Source organism: Ochotona princeps, chromosome 17 (assembly GCF_030435755.1).
Source record: "Ochotona princeps isolate mOchPri1 chromosome 17, mOchPri1.hap1, whole genome shotgun sequence".
In the NCBI taxonomy this organism is placed as follows: domain Eukaryota; kingdom Metazoa; phylum Chordata; class Mammalia; order Lagomorpha; family Ochotonidae; genus Ochotona; species Ochotona princeps.
The window spans coordinates 20,662,686-20,689,576 of NC_080848.1; the positions used below are offsets into that span (position 1 = coordinate 20,662,686).

Consider the following 26,891-nt stretch of genomic DNA (forward strand, 5'->3'; position numbering starts at 1 on the left):
ACCTCATTCCCCCAAACCATTAAGACCCAAAGGCCTCTGAAATGCTTAACAACAGTATTGAGGCTTGATGTCCACAGATTCCGAGCTTGTTTTGCATGGGTGGCCAGATTTGTATCGGGAGGGGGGAACGGGGGTGAGGGTGAGGGTGACAATATGGTGGAAGGGGAGATGGGGACAGTGCCAGATTCCAATTGGACCTGAAACTGCCAACTCCAAGGTTCTGTGGACTACTTGTCTGAATGTTGTTTTGATAAATAAGCCATCTCCTCGTGGGATTGAAACCTCCAACTGTTCCACTGGCACGGACATCTCTGCAGTGACAGCACATGCCCCAGATTGTGGAGTTAACTTGAATTAAATTTCAGATGCAGGGGAGCTAAGGGAAGGGGTGGTGGCAGTGGGAGGTTTATGAACAGTATGCTGGGGCTCTGATGTTGTCAGAACCAGATGGCTTCAACTGTATCATTTCAAACAAAAACAAACACGTCCAGAAAGGAGACAATAGTGACAGAGGAGCAGCTCTGAGCGGCTTCAGCTGGCCCTTCAACTCACAGTCAAGTCCACACCAGAAATGCCACAAATACTGACAATCCCCAAACAGACTTTCATCCTACAAGCTGGGTGCCAGGACTGCAACCCTCCTGAGGGTCCACTCCCTTGGCTCACCAGCTCCTGGGCCAGCCCGTTCATGAAGGAAGAGGACAGCAGTTTCACACCTGGTTTGTCATCCTGGGACTTCCGGAAAGCAGGTCACCAGTGTCCCCTTTCCCAAGCCTTGTTCTTGCTATTCCCACAGGAAGGAAGCTTTACTTCCAAGTCTCTAGTCACCTCAGAAATGGAACTCAGGGGCCTGACACAATAGCCTAGTGACCAAATCCTTCTCACCTTATGCCTTCCGGGATCCCATGTGGGCGCCAGTTCTATCCCAGCTGTTCCACTTCCCATCCAACTTCTGCTTGTGGCCTGGAAAAGCAGTTGAGGATTACCCAAAGGTCTTGGGACCCTGCACCCACATGGGAGACCCAGAAGCAGTTCCTGGCTTGGGATCAGCTCAGCTCTGGCTGTTGTGGCCGCTTGGGGAGTGAACCATTGGATGGAATATCTTCTTCTCTGTATATCTGCCTTTCCAATAAAAATAAATAAATCTTAAAAAAAAATTTAAAAACATATGGTACTTGGTCCAGTGAAAGATGTCATCTTCAGGATGCTACATGAGAAGATCTGGCACTCCAGGGCTAGGTGATCTTGGGGCTATCCTTCCCTGGGTCTCAATTTCTCTTACCTGTAAAATGGAATGGTGTTGGGAAGCTCGGAGGATATGCTGTAGGTGAACGGCTGCTGCTGACACCCAAGTGCAGCGCGACTCTGTGAGTGGAGGAGACTTAAGTGTCTGCCTTGATCCTTATACTTGGAGTGCTGGGTCTTGAATCTCGCTGTTGACTTCGAGCAGAGCAGGAAGTACAATGGGGTGGTCTCTAACAAACACATCCTGCCTTTGATTACCTAGAAAACAGACCAAGACTACCTTTTCTAGGGGAGGCGAAATGGATGAAAGTTAGAGAAGGTGCAAAAGTTAAGTCCATTGAAAAGAAATGGAAGTACAACAGGGTGAGGTTCCACGTGAGGTCAAATAATACTCACTGTGGATAGATGGCCACTGAGCTTCACAGTATATGCCAGGATTCTGCCTGCCTGATGCTGCTGGAAGAAAAAGAGCTGGTGGGGTGCCCCTGAGCACTCCCAGGAGCTGACTGTGGGTTCAAAGTGTTAACTGAGAACAAGCCAAGGACAGGACCAGTCAGAAACAATCACTTTCCTTTATTAAATATCCATGTTCATGGCTCCTCCCCCATCTTTAATATTCAGTTAGGAGAGGCAGGAGACTGGGTATTAGGCCTTTAAAGCCAAGGGACACACCAAGGGGCACACCAAGGCCCTGTGCCAGTGAGTGCTTTGGCAGAAGGAGGTGCCTGACTGCAGGTGGTCCAATGTCAGACACTCCACAAGGAGAGACTGGCAGATGCCGACAGTTCCCTTGGCAAAGTTGAGATTATGGTGCTTCCACCCACCCTTACCGCTCCTCAGACGCCTCCAACATAACCTTGGCCTGCTGCAGGGTCAGCTGCAGCCCCCAGATTCCCCCAGCAAGAAACTCAGACCCATGAAACAAGGTAGGTGAGTCAAACCAAAGACCAAGACACCACACAGTACAAAATAGTATTTATTTATTTTTTAAAAAGAAAAAAAATTAACATTTGGGAAGTTCTCCCCTGTAGGAAGAGGGGCAAATTAGAAGGAACAGGATGGCTCCTACGCAGGCGGCAAGTCAGGAACAGACAGCTGAGCAATCAGGGCTGGGAGGGGTCACACAGCATCAGTAATAAAATGTCCTTTTCTCTTCTTTTGAGCTGTTTCTGCTTTGTGTGTTTTCAGTTTTTTTTTTTAATTTTTTTTTTTAGAAAAAAAGGGGAGGGAAGGAAGAGAAATAAAATTAGAGAAAAATGCCAAAAAACATTTTCCACAATATCTAAAAACAGAGAACCGTGGTTCTTGTCAAGACAGTATGAATTCTGGATGATTTTTCTCCAGGTTTCAACACCAATGAAAATTTTCGCAAAAGCCACCACATCGGGAAACTCATCTTCCAGATCAGATCACCCCCTCTTCCTCCTCTCTTTCGTGCCATTTTCATCAAAGGACAAAAGGCCTTATTGTGTTCTTGCAAATGCTAAGTGCTACCCACAGGAGAGCTCTTGTGGCGTGTACTGTGGTGAGTTTTCACCAACACTCAAGCTTCAGCACAGTCAGTCGGAAGGACTAAAGTTTGCTGCCCTCAACATAAATACTATGGGAATCCACAAATTGGGTTTTGAAAATTTTCTGCAAAATGCTTTCTTCTCTCCTTTTCCCTCTCTTAAAATGCAATGTCCAAGGTTTGTTTTTTTCTTTTTTGCTCCAGGCCCCTGGCTATGTGCTCTGCTCGGTCAGATGCAGGTTGGTTTCTCTGAGGGACCACCACTGGGACATCCTCAGAGCCAGCGCCTAAACTCGGTCCCCAGTGTCCAACTCAGCCGGGCCAAAGGGAACACAGTGACGCAGCAACAGGGTTTTCATTAGGTCGAACAGCCCCGAGTTGTGGGCCCTCCCCTCCCCCCGTTTCCCCAAGTTATTTAGTGCTGTTTCAAAGTCTGGGGCCGCGACGCGGTCTTTCCCCCAACAGAGTACAAGCTCCACAGACTGCGCTGTCTACTGGTGGTCAGTGGCAGCAACCGGGCTGCTGCTTTTGGGAAATAAACGGAGTCTTCCAACCGGTGCCTTAGGACTGCTTCAGACGCTTGCGTGGGGGGCCCAGGAACGGGCACTGTGCTGACGCCAGGGAGCGGTACGCCTCAGCCACCAAATGGGGATGTGACACCACCATGGACTTCCACCCAGATGTCTCCAAGACATCGGAAGCATGACTGGGGAAACAGAGAAACATGGGTTACAACAGGCAGTGGGAAGGGGACACACTCACCAGCCCCAGCAGCCACCTCCCTGGTGTTTGGTGCCAGGGTGTCTGTGTCGGGCATGCTCAGAACCTGTCTGTCACCTTCAGGAGCACGTGCTCATTAGCCCAGGTGCATGCTAGTGGCCAGGTCTTCAAGCCACTGCACTCTGGGAAGGCCATGTTCCCCAGGCTGCTCTCAGCACTGTCCATGTGCTCTACTTGCCCTGCCGCATGCACAGTGACAAAGAACAGGGATTCCCTCTGCACAGGCACCTGGTTCTGTGTTCATCTGGTAACTGCAGGGAGATCTTAGCCAGTGGACAGGAAAAGGCTGAGTTACTGCCCAACAAGCACGGGTCCACACAGAGCATTTACTGTTCTCCTCTCTGCTTCTGATGCTAAGAAGCAATCTCACCAGCAGACCTTGGGGCCCAGTGGACCCAGGGGATGCTATATCCTGTCTTCGGGCATGTCCTCTGCAGACTGTGGTCCTTTCAATCACCTGGCACATATCTGGCCTGTCTTATTGCCAAACTACATTGGAAAGCCTACATAAAGCCTGTTTTTCTTCCTTTGAATTTTCCCAACTTCTGCTCCAAGGAAGCAGAACAGGCCCACTGAGACACGGATTCTATGTCATAGCTCATCTTGGCCCCTGTAAATGATTTCACAAATGACATACCCATCACTGACCACTTGGGTGGAAGCAGGAGACCCAGGGGACGAATGTCTCTTTCTTGACACAGTGTCTGACAGTCCCTGCTACTGACTCCCTGTCTTCCCTCTGTCCACCACTGACCAGGAAGACCCTGAACTAACTCCTGAGGAACACACTTCTGTCTTTCTAGACTTGTCTACGTCTCCTGTTAAGTCACTGAGTGGGAGACAGAGCTGTTATCATTTAGGACACACGGCCTTTGCAGCCAGTTTTTTGATTCATCTAGACCACTCGTCCACTCGATGCGTGAAAGCAAAACCACTTTCCATGCCATCAAGCTGAAGGGAAAGATGACAACGCTATACCACCAAAGGTTAATGAAGCTCCTTGCCAGTTTCACTCACTAATTCAAAGTCTTGCTCCTTTCTTTGGCTATCCCAATTATTATGAAAGAAAACTTTGAAGATGCCAACTCACTAGTTGATGAAATCCACGGCCTGAGTTTTCAACTGATCCGCGCTGTGGAGGTCAGCCAGGATGAGAATTTCAGCGGCATTCTCCACAGACAGGTTGCTGCAGAGGGCATCTTCACACATGACCTTTAAACGCTCCAGGGCATACTGGAAAACACAAGCAGGGCTGTCGTCAGAACAGCCACACTCTGCTTGGGGATGACTGCTACCGGAGCTGTTTGCCTGAGCAGTGCCCGCGCTGACCTGGAGACCAGCACAGAGCCACCATCGGGGCTGGACTACACGGCCTGCTGTGAAGGCGAGGTGGGTGAGCCGAGACGGGAGACAACCAAAGTAGTATGGATTTGGGTTCTAAAGCCTACAGTCCAGCAACCTGGGAGCTACAGAGAGGACCCCCAGCCGATGGCTTTACTCAACATCCCAAATTTGAACTCTTAAACTGTCAGGATCCGCCTTATGGGGAGGCAGGTGTCACCTCAAGCCAACACAGGCATTAACACTGGAGTTCTGCACACCTTTTACTGAGAGCCAGCCAAGGAGAGCCCTGTCCCTCTTACTTGGCACTGTCACCAGTCCAGCAGGATATCCCTGTCTGTGAGAAGGAGTCCTGGGGTGTCTTTCACCAGCGTCTCAGTCTCTAGCAGTCCCTGGATGCCAGGCAGCCAGAGGCCTCCTTTGCATTAGAAAGGGGTAATGGAGCCCTGCCTATCTTATTGGGGCTGGGGTCAAGATTCTCAGGGTGGGGCCCAGCGGCGTGGCCTAGCGGCTAAAGTCCTCGCCTTGAACGCACCGGGATCCCATATGGGCGCCGGTTCTAATCCCGGCAGCTCCACTTCCCATCCAGTTCCCTGCTTGTGGCCTGGGAAAGCAGTCGAGGGTGGCCCAAACCTTTGGGACCTTGCACCCGCGTGGGAGACCCGGAAGAGGTTCCTGGTTCCCGGCACTGGATCGGCGTAGCACCGGCCATTGCGGCTCACTTGGGGAGTGAATCAGTGGACGGAAGATCTTCCTCTCTGTCTCTCCTCCTCTCTGTATATCTGACTTTGTAATAAAAATAAACCTTAAAAAAAAAAAAAAAAAAGATTCTCAGGGTGAAAGAAGAAAGCAACAGAGACCCCGGATCCAGTCTTAGTTAAAAAACTTCTACTCTCCAAGTCAGGGTGTAAATGTTCTGGAAATGGAAGGTCTAGGTTAAAGCTTGGGTTCACCCGACCTAGCTGACTGGGTTCTATTACTGGTTCTCTCGTAAGAGATTATAAACTTAATAAGCACTTCAGGGTTAAGAAAGAAGGGGAAAAAAGAGGCACAACACAAAGTCATTCATCAGTTCCCAGAAGCATGGCTTGCACTGAGGTCTCCTTCCAGGCCCCATTCTTGAGGGCCCCGAACTCAATGACACAACGTCCCTCCAGGCTGAGTCCTGGCAATCAAACCAACACCATTTTACTGTAATGAATTCTGGGTGAGGAGGCATATCTGCTGGCACTGTAATCTCCTGCAGCAAAAGTTTTATTGGTTTTGGTGCAGCTTTAATTTTTCATATTTGAGTTAACTGGCAAACTTTCCCTGGACAACAGGAATGAGAAAGGGAGCAAAAGACGAGGCCGCCATATTCTTTGCGGAGGTAGGAAAAGGCCATGCGGATGCAGTGTCCACAGGGCCACACAGGCCGTTCTTCTTGTCCTCCTGACACAATCTTTCAAAAGGGCCTTCCTGGGAACGGCTCAGAGCCCCACCACGTAATTAGACAAAAGTAGCCAGGCTTGTCCCCTGGGAAACAAAGTTTTTTTCTTAATTATACTTCTGAAAAACCTGCCTAATGGCAGTACTTACCCGAGAGATTGAAACTGTCTCTCCCAGGCCTGGTCCACAAGTTTTGTTTTGTTTTTGGTCTAATTACATATGTCCCCAAGAGACTGGAAAAAGCTCACAAGAAGCTGTTTTAGTCTCTTGGGTGAATTCTAGATGTTTAGATCCTTCCATGAAAGATTTCATACTCTGCTTCCCAAAACTTACAAGGAGATCCAAAGGTTTTTAATAGGGTTGGAGAAGCAGCTGTCTAATATGGGACATTTTGAATGGAATTTGGAAATGCACCCTTAAATTACTTCTCATTCATAAAATTAAAGCTCTGCTGTGATTTGCCTGCTCTGCCATCAAAAAAGCTAATACAGAGTGCTGAAAATGCTATCCAAGGAATAGCAATTGAGGCCTGTGCACTCAAGAGGACATACAGCTCTAAGCCCTGGCTGTTGTGTCTAAAAGTGAGCTTTGCAGGCCCGGTGGCATGGCCTAGCGGCTAAAGTCCGCACCTTGAACGCACTGGGATCCCATATGGGCGCCGGTTCTGATCCGGCAGCTCCACTTCCCATCCAGCTCCCTGCTTGTGGCCTGGGAAAGCAGTCGAGGACTGCCCAATGCATTGGGACACTGCACCCGCGTGGGAGACCCGGAAGAGGTTCCAGGTTCCCGGCTTCGGATTGGCGTGCACCGGACCGTTGCGGCTCACTTGGGGAGTGAATCAGTGGACGGAAGATCTTCCTCTCTGTCTCTCCTCCTCTGTGTATATCTGGCTTTGTAATAAAATAAATAAATCTTTTTTAAAAAAAAGTGAGCTTTGCACTTATCCGTGTGAGATCTCGAACACGAGGGAATAAATACCGGATGTGTATGAGTGACTACTTCTTTGAAAATTTGAAAATCAGAGCAACAGGTCAGGCACTAACACGCAAACCTTACAAAAAAGCAGGTATTGTGTTGTTACCTTCTACTTTCCCAGAGCAGGCACTGAATGCTTTCCTACTGTCTCCATGGAAAGCCAAGCCTCCTCTGCTTAGACCGAGGTACACAGGAAGGGTATGGAACTGCCACCGTTGCTTAACTATACTCTTCCTCCTCCAGCCGCGGTTATTAACCCTATCTTCTTTATCCCCAGCTCTGATGGGGGTTTACCAGCCCTACCCTTTACAAACACTCCAAACAGCTGATCGATAAAGATAAAAGCTCTGCTGTAAACACAGGCACTCTCCTCTGTTCTCAGGTGCAAAGGCAAGCAGAGAAAATCCCCAGGAGCAATCTCAGGGAAGGCTTCAGTGCCTGTGGGCCGGAGGCCACTCTTCTCACTCAATGGGCGTGACAGTGCCAGGGCCTTTGGCAGGGCCACTTCCAGCAGAGGCTGCTCTCCCTGGGGCTTCTGTAAGTGGGGTTTGTGACCCTTTAACATCCTTGCGCTCCGTGGGGAAAGGACCAAGCCTTCCAGCCACCTGTGGGCACAGAGGCTCTGACAGAGCCCTGCAAGTTGGCTTCCCCACTTGTGTTTTAGTACACTGAATACTGGAGGTTATTCTGGACAGAAAAGATTCCAGGTTAACTGAAACACTACCGCATTTCCTTCTGGAAAACTCTCAGCAGGCAGTGACGTGAACAGGTTCTGACGAAGACTAAGGTAAAATGCCAGTATCCAACTTGGTGAGACCGGACCCTAGAGCCACCGTGCCAATCAACCTATTTAGCTGATGCCATTTCCCGGCATTTGGGGAATCATCCACCTGTTATTTCAGGTAACCACTTATTTCCTTGATTCTAAGATCCACATTTTTAATTTCACAGTTAAAAATTTCTTAAATTGAAATGTATCTTATTATATAGTATCTTTCCTTCCCCTTAGAGAGACAGCAATCTGTATTTCAGTAACTGCTTAGGTAAAAGTTGAAAACACTAACACTAGGGAAGAGATGACTCTCTTAGTAACAGTGTTTAAATAAGCTGATGAACTCAAAACACCTTACATGTCATAAACTGCAACCCAAATGTTCCTTATTTATTAGATATTTACTATTATTAAATCTAAGATGAGGAAAGAGAGGAAAACACATCCTACTTTTCCATGGTTAGAATGACCAGTTATTATTCACAGGTAAGAATAAATGACTGTGCTGTGACCACACATGTAGCCAGCCCTGGCTGATGGGAACAGACGCTCGCCCCTCAAAGTGACAACAGCTTCTAGTCCTGTAACAAGTTTCCTCATCTTGCCTCACCTTATCAGCAGCTGCCAGCAGATCATCGGCCATTTTGTCAAGGTTCGGCGCCTTCCCTGTGTATATGAAGCACATCATTTCCTTAAAAACTTCAGGCTCCACATCATTGATTTCCACTCGATTCTAAGAGAAAAAAAAAAAAAAAAAGAAAAGAAAAAAAAAGGAAAGAAAATGAACAACATTCCAACAGAATCGAGTTCCCAAACTATTGTCCTGATCGTAAGCGCTGGTTGAGGAGAAAGGCCTAATAAAATTTTTTAAAGATTTATTTATTTTTATTTGAAAGGCATTTACAGAGAGCAGAGTGATATTTCAAACGATTCACAACAGCTGAGGTTGAGCTGTTTTGAAGCCAAAAGCCTGGAGCTTCTTTCTGGGACTCCCACATGGCAGCAGGGAGCTGGATGGGAAGTGGAGCAGCTGGGACATGAACTGGTTCCCATATGGGATGCCAGTACTAAAACACAGGATTAGCCTGTTATGCTAGTGTACCGGCCTTATCATTAACAGGAAGTTTCCTTTTGCCCTGTTTGATTATCACAGCCCTGCCTTCCATCTCATGCACCATCTTTGCTTATTCAAATACATGAATAAAACAACCTGATCTTTGAGTTTTCACTTTTTTTTACCTGCCTTTTCTGGCTAGAAGTACTCGTTCAATGTCCAGGATGCAGGAGTGTGCACCCTAAGGGCATGTCCATACCATCTCTCTGACCTCAGAAAGGGTCTGCTGGCAAACTGTGCTCAGCTTCAACTTCAGGAAAATAAATCTGTCACTCAATTGAGAAATCATGGCAATCTAATCACTTGGCTTAAAGAAAAGGGCACGACTTCACCCAGTCACATACCTTTTTGCTCTCCTCCATTTCATGTTCAAACATGGCACTAAAAACTGGTGAACGAGCTAAAAAGTGAAAAAGAGACCATCAGGCAAAGTTAATACAGTGCAATCTTTGGGATCACTGTCCCAGTTCAGGGGGAAAGATCATGTTCTGGCCTGTCCAGTGCTATGGGAAAGGATCTAGGCCTCAACTGATAATTACAAAATTCCTTTCTTCATTTAGTATATCAATGAGTAAATAATTATAATACATAATGAAAAAGAAAAAAACATCATTTTCAAAATAATTTCTGAATTCCATTCCTGCCACTCATGTTGCAAGTTATTCACGCTGGTGACAGTGTTTTGGTACTATGTAGATCTCAGGGTTGAGGGTCTTCATGGCTAAGAAGGGTGCTTTTTTTTTTTTAAAGATTTGTTTATTTTTCTTGCAAAGTCAGATATATATAGAGAGGAGAGACAGAGAGGAATATCTTCCGTCCGATAATTCACTCCCCAAGTGACTGTAATGGCTACAGTTGCACTGGTCCGAAGCCAGGAGTCCAGATCCTCTTCCAGGTCTCCCACATTGGTGCAAGGACCCAAGGCTTTGGGCCGAGCTCGAATGCTTTCCCAGGCCACAAGCAGGGAGCTGGATAGGAAGTGGAGCTGCTGGGACTAGAACTGGTGCCCATATGGGATCCCGGCGTGTTCAAGACAAGGACATTAGCTGCTAGGCCATGGCGCCGGGCCCAAGAAGGGTGTTCTAACACCCAGATTTTTCCTGAAACAGTATCACTTTCTCCAGGGACCACACAGCAGGAAGGTGAAAAAACTGGGCTGGAAGGCACCAGCTAAGCAGATACACACCCTTACTGAAGGAAGTTGGTCCTCTGTTCCAAGCTTGGGGTTCTTAATAGAGTTGGTATGAACCAAAGGGGCACAATCTTGGATATTACAATGATTGGTGGCATCTTTGAAGTTTAACTACCTGATTAAACCAACTTCCTTGGTATTCCATTTCCCTCATTAGGGAGAATTCAAATCTAGTTTTCTTCATAGGGGTGAGGATGATGGGGGGAAAAAAGGCTGAGATATAGTGCTGTAACCCATGCCCATTCTCAGCTAGCAAACAACATGGAAAAATGAGTGAACATAATTTCAACCATGTAAAACAATAAAATGGCAAAAGTTTTCATGTTATTGGAAGAGTTAGGAGTTTGGTCAAAGTTGAGACTTTCCACCACTACCTAAGAGTGGAAGAACAGACAGAATATGTGGAGAATTCGGAGCAGGGGCTGGGATTTTTGAGCTACAGTTTATGTCAAGAAAGAACTTTTTAGCTCTTTTTTAACTGAATAATCTTGGGCAAATCACTTAAATCTCAGAACCTTGTTATTTTAATCTATCCCAAATGGATATCAAATCTCACTGTCCTTATCTCAGAAGAGTTAGAGCCTGGAGGGCACTAAAGGAATCTATTACAGACGTTGAGCATTGAACTGCTCCTCTTAAGTAAGTGAGGTCCACAGCAGCAGCTAGGCCGTATAGTGGCCAGCAGCTGACGCCCTGGCACGGAACCATCACCCAGGGAGAAAGGGCAGTGTAAACACGGAGCTGAAGCAGCCCCATAGGGCTTGCCAATGTCAGGAGGACTGGATGAAGACAAGGGAGGAAGGCCCTCAGCAGAAGCAGCCAGAGAACCAGGAGAGAGAGGAGTCAAATAAAATAGGAGTTGCAGACTCCTTCAAATTTAGGAACTAGCAGGTGACAGAACTTTGGAAAACTGCTTTCACAGCATGGAAGTGAGCGAAGGATAGTGGGCGGAAAGAACTGGAGGGCGAATGCTCCAACTGGAAAAGCTTGACTCTATGGGGAGAGAGACTGATTGATTGACCTGCTGGCAGGTGCATGGGGGACAGGCAGCAAGAGATGACAAAGACAGCAGGCAGCAAAGGTGAGACGGGTAGAGCAGGCAGGATGGGACAGCAAACAGCCAAAGTCAGCTCTGTACACACGAAAGAACACCTCCTCTATGAGGGCAGCGGATGGGGAGGCGAGAGAGAGGAGGGCATTCCTCTAATGGGGCTTGGGTTTTTTTCCTTGGAAGAAGCAGGTGAGGTCTCTTAGGAGCTGGAAGAGGTTAAAGGAGCGTGATTAAGTTCTGAAGCACTGGTGAGAAAAAGGGAGCTGACTCCAAAGTCACAGAAGGATGTCCTGGCAGGAGCGAGGGTCTCACTAACAGGCCCTACCCTAGGAGTTAATGACATTCCTGAAGGGGAAGAGTAGGAGGGTTAGACAGAGGCAGACAGAAGTTCTGCAAGGTGTGCATTCCACAACGATGGAGTTGAAGGTCGTGGGAAGAAGTACACTGCCCTGACCAGTGTCCTAAGGTCTGCGCTCCATTGCAAGGGGGACTTAAACCTAGTACTTCAAACATCACCCATTTCTCAGGCCTCTAAGGAGAAGATCATTTTCAAGCAGAGCAGACTTCTGGGTGACGGGAATTAATGTCACAATGTAAAAATGCATTTACTTGTGGTCTTTATTGCAGCTAAGTCCTAAAAGTTGAAATTATTCAAAAGGCGATTACACAGTCACTGTTTTTCCTTGTTTCACCAAAGTTATAAAACTCCCTAGGAACAAATACCAACCTGCTAAGATAGCTTTGTGAGCCTGGAATTCCTGGCCAGCCACACACAAGCAGCAATCTGTGAATCGGGAATTCTCCCACAGTCCTCCTAATTCATCTGCCAGTCGGCACTCAGGAACCTTTACCATATTCATGGTGTTCTGGCCAGAAATGTTGACAGAGTCCTGTACGACACTCACCTGTGAAAGACAAACACAAACCAAAGCTGTGGTTACTAGGGATGTCCTCCCGACAGGCGCAGAGTGACTTGTAATCCAACTGCTACAGAACAGTTAGATAGCATTGCCAGTCACCTGGCAGCCTCTTGAAACTACCTGCACAAATCAAGGTAATTTCCCTAGCTCAATCACACTTAACCCTACAAGGGGAGAGCCCTATAAGTTTCCTTCTCCACTTCCAAATAAAAGCTCAGCCTCTCCTGCACTAGAAAGGTCATGGGGCTGACAGCAGCATATGCTAAACCTAAGACTTTACATTATATTGTGCCTTAAGCCAAAGGTTAAATACAAAGAATTCCTGCAGATACTGCCATTTACATTCAACTCTAGAGAAACGAAGCTAATCATTTATGTCTAAAAGCATATCATTTACTTATAGTTAGGTCTGGAACACGCAGTGAAAGGGCAGCTTTTGTTGTGTGTTGTCAATAATGGCACTCTGGGGTGTGTGTTGTGGTACAGCATGTTAAGTCACCAGTATCCCATACCCGAGAGCCTAGGATGGAGTCCCACCTCAATTTTTGATCCAGTCTCTTGCTAATGTTCCTGGGAGAAAGCAGATAATGGCCCAAGTGCTTGGGTTCCTGTAACTCACATGGGAGATAATGGTGGGAGGTCTCCACTCCTGATTTCAGTCTGGCCCAGGCCTAGCTGTTGTGAACATCTGGGAAGTGAACCAGTGAATGATTCACTCTGCCCTTCGGATAAATGAATGTCTTAACAAACTGGTACTTCCTCAAACATGTCTGTTTATTGAATATGACAGGACTGACCCTCTGCTATTAAGTACTGGGCTTGGACAATTTTTTGGGAAGTAATAACAGAAAGGCTAACATGCCACCCTTACACCCTTATTTCATCATTAGTGACAGTGACATACGAGATGGAGGGCTGCAGCCACATATGCACTTACAGAGCGACCACAGCAGGTTTAGGGAGATTCAACTTTCCACTACGGATTCAGCAACAGCATGCTTTAACTTGTAGAACTATTAACCCTAGACAGAAGCCAAGCTAACTTCTAGATGGATCAATGAAACTCACCTTAACCTGCTGGGGTACAAAGAGTAACACAATATAACATCATAAAATAATCATCAGTTGCCAAACTAAGCTTATAACCCTACAGGTCAGTTATCTATTTAACTACTACTACTCCATACCCTGTTATCATAACAAATTAGAAAGTGACAATCAAGGCAGAGCTCACAAACCATGAGAATCAGCTCCTGACTAATCAGATGAGAAAGGTGGCTTAGAAACATCCTTAATGGGCCTGGCACAATATTGTAGCGGTTAAAGTCCTCGCCTTGAATGTGCTGGTTCCAAGCCCAGCAGCTCCACTTCCCATCCAGTTCCCTGCTTGTGGCCTAGGAAAGCAGTCGAGGACATCTCAAAGCATTGGGACCCTGGACCTGCGTGGGAGACCTGGAAGACGCTCCTGGCTTCAGATTGGCTCAGCTCTAGCCGTTGTGGCCACTTGGGGAGTGAACCATCAGATGGAAGATCTTCCTTTCTGTCTTTCCTCCTCTCTGTATATCTGCCTTTCCAATAAAAATAAATAAATCTTAAAAAAAAAAGAAAAAGAAAAAAACATGCTTAATGACTCAGTTTTAACCTTCAAGATGAAAGTCCTGCCTTTGTGGCAACCATAAAGTCAGAGGCAAAGCAATGCCCCCTCCAAGAGACCTGTAATATCTCTGTGCAGGAGCAAGAGAGTTACCATCAGGTCAAGAAATTTATTCATTTGTTTAAAACCAGCTGCTACGTTCTTGTGCAGTAAAGCAGCCAAGTTAATCAATTATGAATGTGTTTACCATTAGGAGCACATTTATCAGAGCCAGACTCTAACATTATTTTAACAGTCCAGGACCTAGCACAAACTACCCCTCAGAGATTCCCTCCTGTCCTCTATAAGATCTCCAATTTGGTCCTGTCACTTTCTCATATTAATACCCTCACTTCCTTGATAGGCACATCACCAAATATGGAGGCTGCTTGTTTGTACTTATGGTTCTAAAATACTAATTTAAACCCAACTTCCTCATAAGGAAATGCAGGAATCTCCTGGGATGGCCAATGAAGGGAATGGAAAATGCTTTTGGCACTGGACTCCTAGCTTGAATTAAAACAGGTTGACAGGAGCCCAAAGTCATTAGCACTTAATGGCAATTTAGTAGCCTGAGTAAAATGAATTGGCAAACACTACACTGAATTCCACATAAACTGGTTACCAGTGGACCTGTGGTAGCTGGATCATGCTCAGTAATGAGTGGGGCCCAAAGACTGGGCCACCTCTCCCTGGAGCAATTCTTCTCTCTGGACGCAGACAGGAACCCAGCAGGGAGAAGAATGTACCTTTCCCAGCCGAGCCAGTTTTGTTCTGCAGATATACAGATGTCTGCAGCCTCCAGAGCACTGAGTGTCTGGCACCTCTCACCGACATTAAATATGCTTAATTAAAAATAAATTCTAAATGGCATTCACAAATGAGTCTTCAGAGCCCAAACTTTTAACTTAGAAAGGGATTGTTTTCCTCTGTAAATGATGATGCTACAATGAGACCATTTTGAGGAAAACTAAAGATTTTTTAAAATGCCTATAAAGTTGACTGTGGAGATTCATTGAGAATTGCAGCTGTGAAGATGACGCGTCGCTGACATTTATGTCGTCTTATAAATGACTGCGTGAAAATGTCTCAGGAACACTGTATAATCCCCTGTACTTCAAGTTGTAAAAGGGTCTCACTTTTAACATCAATTCTTCTTCTTCAAAAATAAAATTTCATGGAAGACTAAAAATTGTGCCAATTCTTCTACATTTCCATCTACACACACAGTCAAAATAAAACCCAGAGAAATACATTTTTAAACTTCCTATAATTAAAAGTCAAGGAGAAAAACCCACAGACACGACACACAAATTGTAGCTGCAACGTTACTTCTAATAGAAAAAGACTAACAACAGCCTGAATATATGTCAACAAGACAATAGATGTACTGCATCTGCACGAAGCAGATGACTCGCTGCACCACAAACACTGGGCTACAGGTTCAGCCACGATGTGGAAACACAGTCAACATGCCGAGTTTTGGATAACTATATCGAGCCTGATGCCATTTCTAAAGCTCTCAAACAAGAAAACCTAAATAATGCATTATTTAGGCATATAAATTATAAACCAGGGAATAACATTAAACTCAAAACAGTCATATGCCATCCTGCGAGTGGGGAGACCAAGTCTGCAGGATGGGAAGAAGCAGATATAGGTTAGTGCCAAGTTATCAGTGATGTTCTGAGGCTGAGCTAGGTTCACTACATCGTCACATCTGATGACAGGACACATTAATGAAAGCAGTGGGTTTTGTGGGTTAAGAACAAATATTTTCCATTCAGTGCCAGCTAATATTCAAATAACTCATTAATAAAAAGAAAAACTTACTTCAAATTTGGCAAAAATAGTATTCTTATGCCATAAAAGGATATTTTACATTTGAGAAGGAAAAGGATGTTTTAAGAGCTAACTAGTATCCAGACAGTTCATATTTCAACTTTAAAAATTTATTTATTTTAAAGGCAGAGTTACAGAGAGAAAAAAAGAGAGAGAGAGGAAAAGGAGAGGAAGAGGAGAAGGGAGGGGAGGGGAGGAGACAGAATTATCTTCCATTCATTGGTTCACTCCCCACACTGAGACAGTTATTGTCCATCCACTGGTTCACATCCCACATAATCTCAATGGCCTGGGCTGGGCCAGGTCAAAGCCAGGAGCCAGGAGCGTCCTCTGGGTCTCCCACATGGGTTTAGGGGCTCTAACATTTGAGCCATCTTCTGCTGCTATCCTACATGTCTTAGCAGATCAGAAGTGGAGCAGATGACTCGAACTGTACTCTATGGAACAGTGTTGCAGGAAGAGCCTTAATCCATTATGCTACAATACTGGCTCCACTAAAAAAAGACTTAATTAATTTATCTGAAAGGTAGAACTAGAGAGAAAGGATTGAGAACATACTTTAACTGCAGCATCACAATAAGGCACTGGAATCTTCTACCTGTCAAAAGCATTATTATATAACCAAGGTACAACACATGCATCTTTGTCACTAAAAGTACTAGTTCTTAATTTTAGAAAAAAAAATAGAGAAGGGCCAATAGAAGCTGCAACGTATCATGAAACACTGGTAAGGCCCAAATTGTTTTTGTTTTTCTTTTTAAGATTTATTTTATTTTTATTGCAAAGTCAGAGAGGAGGAGAGACAGAGAGAAAGATCTTCCGTCCACTGATTCACTCCCCAAGTGACTGCAATGGCCAGTGCTATCAATCCGAAGCCAGGAGCCAGGAGCTTCTTCCAGGTCTCCCACGTGGGTGCAGGGTCCCAAGGCTTTGGGCCGTCCCCAACTGTTTTCCCAGGCCAGAAGCAGGGAGCTGGATGGGAAGTGGAGCTGCCGGGATTAGAACTGGTGCCCGTATGGGATCCCAGCGAATTCAAGGTGAGGACTTTATCCACTAGGCCATGGCGCCGGACCCAGGCCCAAATTGTTAAAGAGAAAATTAAAAGTGTAATTTAAACATGTTTCATTTACCAAAGTAAACACTGTGTTAGAAAATACTTGGGGGTAAGCCTGTGATTCTTTGGGTGACCAGCATTTGGTTCCACTAAGCGCACTGCAGCAGACCAGAGATGGGAGACGGAGGGCTGACACAGCCCTGACACTAATTTGCTGTACAATGTTAGGGAAAATTACCTGACCTCCCAAGGCAGTGCTTCTCTCCTCTATAACAAGGAACGGAGGAAACAGAACTAATCCAGCTCAATGGGCTGTGAGAAGGGACAACTCTGGAAATGCTTTGGAAAGCCTTCCAAATAAGTCAACTAGGCAGTATCAGCTTGGAAGAACTGCCATATTTCCTAACAGGCAGACAAAAACAACATTGAGAATTTGAAGTGAACCTAGCGTGGCACACTGTAAACAATCTCACCCACTCGGCATTTTCAGAGTTTGTGATCTAAACTCAGTGACAGTAACATCATGGAAATAAAAGCCAAACACACAAATGTGTGAATATCAGTCTTTCACCTCAGGATTCCTTCCTGTGATCTCTGGGAGCTCCCAAATCCCTGAAACCACTGTACTTCTTCGATCAGGATGACCCAGAAGTGTCCTGCCAAAGGCTGATAGAGGAACAGAATACAGTGGGGTATGCATAGTCTCAATTTTCTATGTGTACACCAACTTCATTAAAAACCTCTAAGTAATAATATTAACTAAACCAGTAACAAATAAAATATAAATCTGAATTAAACTGGCTTATACCTATCCTACTGAAATAAAGGGAAGAGGGCAAGGCCATACATAGAACCTGTGCAAAAAAATGATCTAGCTATGGAAAGTGATAAGAACTCAGAGGAGCTGCAGACATTTTTAAAGCCCACACATCCAGTGCACACCCCCACGCAACTGTCTTGCAATGCTGAATGCTTCTAAGTCCACAGAGAGTGCTGGAACAGAAACAAGTCTCACTAGGCACAAGCCCAAGTCTGAGAAGCAACACTCAGCACCTGTAGCCAACACAGAAGTGTGAGAGAACAGATGGCACACCTGGTTTGATGGTGAGAAACCGATGGCATCAGCAGAACCCAGCAGACGTTTCCCTGTTCAACATCTCCTTGTTCCCAAAGTGTCATCTCACTTCCCTTCTAAGTCAGTAAGGCAAATCTAAACTTAACCACAGGATTTCTCCTTAGAGAATTTCATATGGGAAAGTGAGGGGAGAGAAGGAGCTGGAACTCAGCCTCAAATTTAACCATAGGAAAGAAATTGCCAAGCAAGGGCAGGCCAACTGGGTTTCCATATCAGGAACAGCAATAGCGGTTGGCCTAGCTGAGATGGACTGAGGGGGGAAGTAGGGAGGGAAGCTTGTAAGCAAAGGAAAAGGCTGGCCCACTGTGGACTTGAGAATGGTGCAACCAAGATTATGGCACTGCTTAAAACAGCAGGTGCAACATTTAGAAGAGATTTCCTTCTGAGAATAATTTGAAGACTGGCTTTCATTTTCAACATAGATTAGAATTTTTCACTATTTTTAAGTTTCTCTTGGAATACTAGTCTTCAAGACAGGTGAAGATTAAAACTGCTTACCTATTTATATAACAAGTAACTTTACTTCAAATCACCTAATTGTTCTCATTTCTTTACTCAGGCAACCGATTATAATCTATGATGAGGACTTACATGGAAGTCAAATTTCAAGCTCATCAGACATAAAAAACAACTGCCACAGTTTATGTATTTACATAGATGCTATCACTGTAGTAAGACTTTTTCACTTTGCAATTAAAATGAAAGGGAATAGTTATTATGCAAATCACATTTTATGTATTCAGTGTGGTCTTTTAATAAACTATGCCTCCAAAGTTTTCTAATCATTAGCAATGATTCTGTTCAAACACAGAAGCTTCTGCTGCTGGTCAGGCCGCTTCCACAAAGGGCACGAGTCCTATGGGATGCCTTTTCCGGCTATATGTGGTGACATGCCTCTGGGCTTATCAGTAGCTTATTGTGTGACTTTCACCTGGACAATGCCGGCAGCCGTGGCGCTTGCCTGCACCACCTCCATGAAGACACAGGAGGCTTTCTCATTAAGTGGCGCTGCTCCAGGACTTCATCCCTGACCTCTCAATGGACAGGCACACCATGCCCTGCTGACTGGAGGTTTTTGTTCATTTATTATACTGTGAGTCTGTGACTATTTGCAAAAGTGCTGATGATACTAACATGTGTTCAACAAACCACTTTCTACTTCAAGGCTTCCCCTGTATACTGGAGAGGACTCTCCCAGCTGACTATGAAGATGGGGGCTTTACATAGCCTTCATCCTGGAGCAAAGGGTTTTCTCCTTCCAACTGCACAATGACTTCAGCCAGACAAACCATAGACCTCAACTCCAGAGAAGGCATGTGACTCACGGTTAAAAGCACACATATTTCACACTCCAGGAGGAGGCAGCAGGGTTAAGGGACAGCCAACACATGTTCACCATTCTCTTCACTCTAAAGTGACAGTCCTTCCAAGCACCATGTGAAAAACCTGAGTGATGCAAGACTGAAATAGCCCAAGACAGCATGCAACCTCTGAGTTCAAAACAGTAATGACAGTAAAAAGCTGAGATGGTCAACAACTTTGAACGCTTGAAAGTATGAGGTAGTTCAGTCAATCACACAACTAACATTTGTGTAGCACCCCTCCACCTGGGTACTGTTCTCACTGCAGACCCCCAGAGCAATACCATGAAGTCATGGCACCTGGGAGTGGCTCCTCCCACAGTGGGGTAAAGGGACTCACCTCACAGAAGAGGGTAAGCTTGTCGTCAGGAAGGAGCCCATTGGCTTCATCAAGAAGGAAATCTCTACGGATGAATTTTTTGAAACCCCAGTCTTTGCCTTGCACAAACCTATATGCTCGTTGACTCTCTGGGTAGTGGGAAAAAAAAATGGTAGTATTTAGAGTTATTCAGAAACTACATCAAACCCACAACTTGTCAGTATATGAAGTTCCTGGACATATGAGAGTTGAATGAAGAGAACAGAGGCAGGAATTTGGAGCGGCAGGTAAAATATCACTGGGGACCCTACATCCCATTCCACAGTGCCTGGGCTTGATGCCCACCTGTACTTCCCATCAGCTTCCTGTTAACATGCACTCTGGAAAGGAGTCCCAGCCACCCCTACAGGAAACCCAGACTGAATTCCAGATTCCTGCTCTTGTCTGGATCAGCCCCACCTACGTGTGCACACCTGAAGACTGAACTTGTGGATGGAAGATTTTTCTTTCTCTCTCTCTCTGTGTTTTTCAAATAAAATGAATACATACATACACACACAATTTTTTTAAAAGAGCAGAACATTTACCCATAGCTTTGGTTTCTTCTCCCTTGGCATTCAGGATGGAGAACTTAAATTTTGCCCGAACTTCACTCTTTGGACAGCTGACCAGTAAAAGGTAAAGTGATAGGTAATCTTTGCTTTCTTCATCTAGTCCTTTTGGGTTTACTCGCAAACACCTGTCCAAGACAGATAGAAGGGAAAAGGTGTCAAAAAGCATCCACATTTACAGGTTTGTAAAATGAGAGAACGGAAATGGGACATCAGAATCAAGAAAAGATGTCTTTAAAAGAACAAAGGCCACTTACAAAGAGATGAAGGTTCAGTAGATTATGTGGGAATTACTTCTCTAGAGCAACCTGGGTTACCTTCTAAAATGTAACAAGAGCCAGCACAGCGGCTCAACAAGCTAATCCTCCTCCTGGAGCACAGGTTCATGCCCCAACTGCTCCATTTCCAATCCGGTTCTTTGCTTTACGGCCTAAAAAGGCAGCAGAGGATGGCCTAATTCCTGGGACCCTGCATCCACGTGGGAGACCTGGAGGAAGCTCTGGGCTCCTCTCACCTGGCTTCAGATTGGTCGGCTCTGACTGTTACAGCTATTTGGGGGAATGAACCAGCAACTGAAAGATCTCACTCTATTTCTCATCTCTTTAAATCTGCCTTTTAAATAAAAATAAATCAATCTTTTTCTTTTTTTTTTTTAAAGATTTGTTTTTTTTATTACAAAGTCAGATATACAGAGAGGAGGAGAGACAGAGAGGAAGATCTTCCATCCGATGATTCACTCCCCAAGTGAGCCACAACGGCCGGTGCGCGCCGATCTGAAGCTGGGAGCCTGGAACCTCTTCCAGGTCTCCCATGTGGGTGCAGTGTCCCAATGCATTGGGCCGTCCTCGACTGCTTTCCCAGGCCACAAGCAGGGAGCCGGATGGGAAGTGGAGCTGCCGGGATTAGAACCGGCGCCCATATGGGATCCCGGGGCTTTCAAGGCGAGGACTTTAGCCGCTGGGCCACGCCGCCGGGCCCGATCAATCTTTTTCTTTAAAAAAAAGTAACAAAAACCAAAAGAGTATTCTAGAATCTGCTAACACATCTGCATTTCTACCTTCTCCCTCATAATCTCCCAAATCACTGTCTTTCTTTCTCCAGTATTTTAGACTTCACTATATCCTTGCTCTATTCCAACTTTATCTCAAGAAAGGCAGTCCCTAATTTATTGGGACTACGAAGAAACAGTGGGAAAAAGTATCAGTGTATCCTTTAGCGTCACCATGACAGAGTACTGTAGAGAAATATGTAAATAGTACACAATCTTTTATAGATAGTTTACCAATGTAGCAACAATACACTAAAATAAAAATAAAAAAGACAGTGTGGAGGAAACAGACAGAAGTAAACTACTACTACACAGGGTAGGATTCCAAACTAGACTTCTAAATAGAGTTAAAGATGCCTATCTGTTACACAGGAACGAAAACAAAATTCATGCAACATTCAGTAAGTTCAAATAAGTTAAGCTGTAAATGTCATTAGTTGGCCTGTGTGTGGTTCAGACACTGCTTCTCCCATATATAATACATAGACCATATGTACCCTTAGGCCTTGCCAGGATTATGGCACTCTCTAACAGGTGGCCCAATCCAGCGCCTTTCTAGAGAGTGCATATGCTACATTTGTTCCTATTCACTGTGCCAAAGATGTGGATTAAATATAATGCCTAAAAATAAACATTTTGAGGGAAATGTTTGTTCAAAATTGTACACTGCTTAATGTGCACACCAAACAAAGGCTAAATGAATGACTAAAAAAAATCCTCCAGTGGGTTATCAGAGGTCAAAAAAGGTGGTTCAGACCTGTGTTGTCTTCACAGAGGGCTTATGGTTATATTCTTCACTGCTTAATCTCAAAACAGCACATGGGTTAGACAGGACTGACGCTCACCCCCACATGGTATTCCTCTTGCCATAAGAATTAGTTCATGGAACCCAGAAATGAACACATCAGCACATGTATGTCACATCTTTGGTCACACATTTCACAGAAGGCTCAAGGACTTCTCTGCACACAGTGGGTTATGCCTGCTACTATGGCTGCCAGTCATCCTTCAGGCACAGTGGGAGCTACATTTGAGATGTCTGTCAGTGTAGACAGACAGTGGGGCAGATGGGGTCCTCAATCTAACAACTAACATGATGAAACACTGTCAAACCCTCCATCACTCTTGTCAGTAGTTATTTACATTTATTGTTTAAAAGTAAGGGATTTAAGAGACGATGTGTTAAAAATTAGATTTCTTACTTTTGAAAAAAAATTGGCAATAGCCAGACCTAATGCAGTTGGCTGGAGTCGGCAGCTGTCTCCCCATTTAGAAAGATGCTCACCTGCTTGCCAAGAAATTACCACGCATACAGTGTTATGGATATCATGTATGACGCTGGCCCTCTCCACTCATTTACACTTCCCTACAGCTCAAGTTTTCTGATCCCTGATACACTCATTGAACTAATTTAACAAATATTTAATAAGCTCCTATTATGTGCCAGGTCCTGTTCCTAGCACTGGGGAATACAGTGAGAACACAACAAAGCCCCTGCCTTCAAGGAATTGATCACATTCTAATCAGTGTCCCATAGAAACAAGCAAAGCAGGCAACTTTCAGAAAAATGCTTATAGCTAGAGGTATTCTTCCTCACCATTTCAGTTTATCATTGGCTCCTGATGAAAAGGTTGAACTTTTAATGACTTCACCCATTTCCTCCCGGCAAAAGCTAAAGTTATTGATGGTCCACATGTAGGAGAATTTCACTACCTTGATCTGTTGACAGAAAACCAGGAGGCAATTAAATGCAAAGTGGACAACCTGAAGAAACGGGCTGAAGAAGAGATGAGTACTTCCCCTCCCTCCCATGTGGAGATCCCCACAGGAAGCCAGCATCAGTAGGACAGCAACCAGTCTCAGCTTTTTCTTGCCTTAGGTCCCTTATCCACATTTTAAGAAATCTCACACTGACCAACTGATTTGATAACTTTTTTCAGCTTCTCAGAAACAACAGATGGAAAGAGAGCAAAATGGGGACATACCCCTCACCCCCTTGCGCCACCCAAAAACACAGAAAAAGACAGGTGAAAACAAGGCTGGAAAACCCTGTGTTATAATCATTCCTAAAATGAGCCTCTGCAGTGGAGATGCTAATGGCACCACCCAGGATTGCAAATTCCAAACTTGTTCTCCCCAACAGAGGTACTTCACAAGGGAGTGTCCATCAAGGAGGATGTAAGCAGATCTAGTAACAAGACTCCTTCTTTCCAACCTTCACTGAAAAACACTAGTCCAAAGCATCCAGATTTCATGTAGAAAACCAAGAAATGAAAGATGGACAACACACCTTTACCAGTAATTTGGCAGTTGTGTTCCAGAAAATGCAAGAAGCTCAATACAGAAAAGCAATTTCACTCATCCACCAAATCCTCCCAAGATGCAATATAGTCACAGGATAAAATTGCAAACTCACCTGTGTGTAGCACCAGCTCTCAGCTACAGGGCCACTCGACATTTCTGCCGGAGGTGGAGGACTTGGAACCCTTGACATCGCCAGTTTGAAGGTTAAACCAAATGTCCAAAGTCAGGAGACAAAGGTCACTGTTCCTGAATCACCTATTAAGATCCAAGACACAAGATGACTTCAGATTATTAGTATGCCACCCTACCATTTCTCTAAACTTTTAGATACTGGAAATTTATCTCCTTGAAATATTCTATCCTAATCATTCAATTTCTTCCCTACCATTCAGGCCCTAACCTAAATGTTTTCTTTTAAAAAATTTATTTTTATTGTAAAATCAGATATGCAGAGAGGAGGAGAGACAAAGAGGAAGATCTTCCATCCGATGATTCACTCCCCAAGTGACCGTAACGGCCGGTGCTGCACCAATCCGAAGCCAGGAGCAAGAAACTTCCTCCAGGTCTCCTACATGGGTGCAGGGTGCCAAGACTTTGAGCCGAGCTCGACTGCTTTCCCAGGCCACAAGCAGGGAGCTGGATGGGAAGAGGGGCTGCCAGGATTAGAACTGGCACCCATATGGGATCCTGGCACGTTCAAGGTGAGGACTTTAGCCGCCAGGCCACGGCACCGGGCCCTTCCAAATCTATTGATTCTCGCATCTTTCTTTCATCTCAGATGATTTTTAGGTAAGTGTGATACAGTACAATGGGATGCCCCAGTAGAAAATAAAATCCAATTCAAAAATATTATTTTGCCTTAAGGGCTTTCTAACTGCCAAAGTGATTAAAAAAATCACTGATGAGTTTTGGAGGGGTGAGGGATGAGGAGATACATGGTCAATACTATACATTCTAGGTGTATAGTATAAATTAGCGCTAAAGATCTAGTGTGCAACCTGAAGATTATAGCTAACAAAATAGTACTGCGTATTAGAAATTTGGCTAAATTTCAGGTGCTCTTACCATATAAATGCACAAAAAGTAACATGTGAGATAATGGGTATGTTCCTTGGGTTGATTGTAGCAATCATTTCATATTATACATATTATATATGTTATATATATATATTTATATGCACTTCAAAGATATGATTTTGCATACCCCTTAAACATAACCAATTTTAAAGACTGGTAAATTTGATTACAGTTTTTAAGCACTACAAACAAAGCTGAAAGACAAACCAGAAAGAAAAAAGCTTGCAATGTACAACAAAGAGATAATTCTTTGACATACAGATTGTTCCAATGAAATCTCCAAGGGTTGGGCCCGGGGCCGTGGCCTAGTAGATAAAGTCCTCGCCTTGAACGCGCCAGGATCCCATATGGGCACTGGTTCTAATCCCGGCAGCTCCAATTCCTATCCAGCTCCCTGCTTGTAGCCTGCAAAAGTAGTTGAGGATGGCCCAAAGCTTTGGGACCCTGCACCCATGTGGGAGACCCGGAAGAGGTTCCTGGTTCCTGGCTTCGGATCGGTGCAGCACCAGCCGTTGCGCTCACTTGGGAAGTGAATCATCAGACGGAAGATCTTCCTCTGTCTCTCCTCCTCTCTGTATATCTGACTTTGTAAAGTAAATAAATCTTAAAAAAAAAAAAAAAAAAAGAAAAAGAAATCTCCAAGGGTCAACTACTCTGTAAAATACTGCTTCTGAAAAAAACAAACAAGCAAACAAAAATGCAGCAACATTTCACAACAACCAAACTAGGAGTATGGGAAAATGGAAACTCATATTCCAGAGCTGAGATCATGAATTAGTAAGTGTGTTTTGGATAGGAATTTAGCTATAAGTTCACAATTCATGTATCTGAAGATGCAGTAATCCTCGTTTTAACTGTGTATGTACCACAACATTTGAGAATGTGATTCTCAAATTTAGATTGCATCACAATCAGTTCAGATTAATTGGCCCTACTCCAAATTTCTAATTCAGGGATTTGGGATTGATCCAAGAGTTTGTATTTCTAAAAAAGATGTATCTACTTGAAAGTCAGAGTGACAGAGAGGGAAAGCAGACAGACAGACAGACAGACAGACAGACACACACACACACACACACACACACACACACAACTTGCATCCATTGCTTTACTTCATAAATGACTACAACAGGTATGGCTGGGCCAGGCTAACGCCAAGAGCAAGGAGCAAGAACTTCATGGAATCTCCCACAGGGACCCAACCACTTGGGCCATTTCTGCTGCTTTCCCAGGGGCATGAGCAGGGCGCTGACTGGAAATGGAGCAGCTAGTACCCAAAGCAGCACTCTGGTACAGGATGCAGACATTGCAAGCAGCAGTTAGTTCTACATGCTGTACTCCAACGCCAGTCACCCTGTCCAAAGTGCTCATGATGTGCTTCTGGTCTTGGGAATCCCATTTTGAGGCTCACTGGCCTACAGGAATTCTGCTCACGGTCCAAGAAGACAAGAGCAATCAATGTGACACCATTTATAATAGGGAAAAGCTAGAAACAAACTAAAAATCCATTACTGAAGAAACAGATAACTAAATTGTATCATTTATATGTCATAAAGAACTATATTTCAGTAATGGAAATCAATTAACTCAATCTATAGAACAATGAACATCAAACATAGAGCTAATGGAAAAAGCAAGTTTTGGAATGATGTGTAATATATTACTTATGTAAATTAAAGGCTTACAGATACACGAAGGCAGTACAAGTGAAAAATTCACCAGTGATCTATTACATAATAGCAAAGAAGGGAAAAGAATGAGATTGGGGAAGAATGTAAGACACTCTCAATTTCTCTTATGTTTCTTTTAAAGTAAGTATAATAGGGGCAACACAACAATGCAAGTATCTCTCAGGAATGACAGGTGTTGGTGTCTGTCATATGCTCTATACTGCTCTTTTTAAATATTGAAACGAATGTTTCAGGATGCACTTCCATGATTCACTGTTTTATAATGTCCAAAATTTCTTTCCTGAATATCTGGTTTGTTTCAGCCACAGTGGACAATATGAAGCTGATAGTGTTGCCTTTTTTGTTTGGTTACTAGAAGTTCAGAGACAAATCTGTGAATCTTACTTCTTAAAACTACAAGCTTGGGGACAGTACTGCAGTGTAACTCTGCCTTTCAAATAAAAATAAATAAATCTTTTAAAGCAAGAAGATTTAAATCTTCTTTAAAA

At 44.5% G+C, this 26,891-nt stretch overlaps 1 protein-coding gene across 3 annotated transcripts in view; it reads right to left on the reverse strand.

Annotated features, from left to right (window-relative positions):
• Positions 1-2,934: 2,934 nt before the first annotated feature.
• SPOP (speckle type BTB/POZ protein) overlaps positions 2,935-26,891 on the reverse strand; it is a 73,647-nt gene continuing 49,690 nt past the window's right edge. For all 3 annotated transcript variants that reach the window (XM_058676594.1, XM_004591078.4, XM_058676595.1), the window contains 9 exons: positions 23,748-23,890; positions 22,929-23,050; positions 20,260-20,411; positions 19,694-19,821; positions 12,136-12,313; positions 9,510-9,565; positions 8,662-8,784; positions 4,626-4,768; positions 2,935-3,461 (listed from right to left, as the gene is read on the reverse strand). In XM_058676594.1, the coding sequence (XP_058532577.1) occupies positions 3,317-3,461; positions 4,626-4,768; positions 8,662-8,784; positions 9,510-9,565; positions 12,136-12,313; positions 19,694-19,821; positions 20,260-20,411; positions 22,929-23,050; positions 23,748-23,825 (1,125 nt within the window). In that variant the 5' untranslated portion in view covers positions 23,826-23,890 and the 3' untranslated portion in view covers positions 2,935-3,316. The remainder of the gene's footprint in view (positions 3,462-4,625; positions 4,769-8,661; positions 8,785-9,509; positions 9,566-12,135; positions 12,314-19,693; positions 19,822-20,259; positions 20,412-22,928; positions 23,051-23,747; positions 23,891-26,891) is intronic.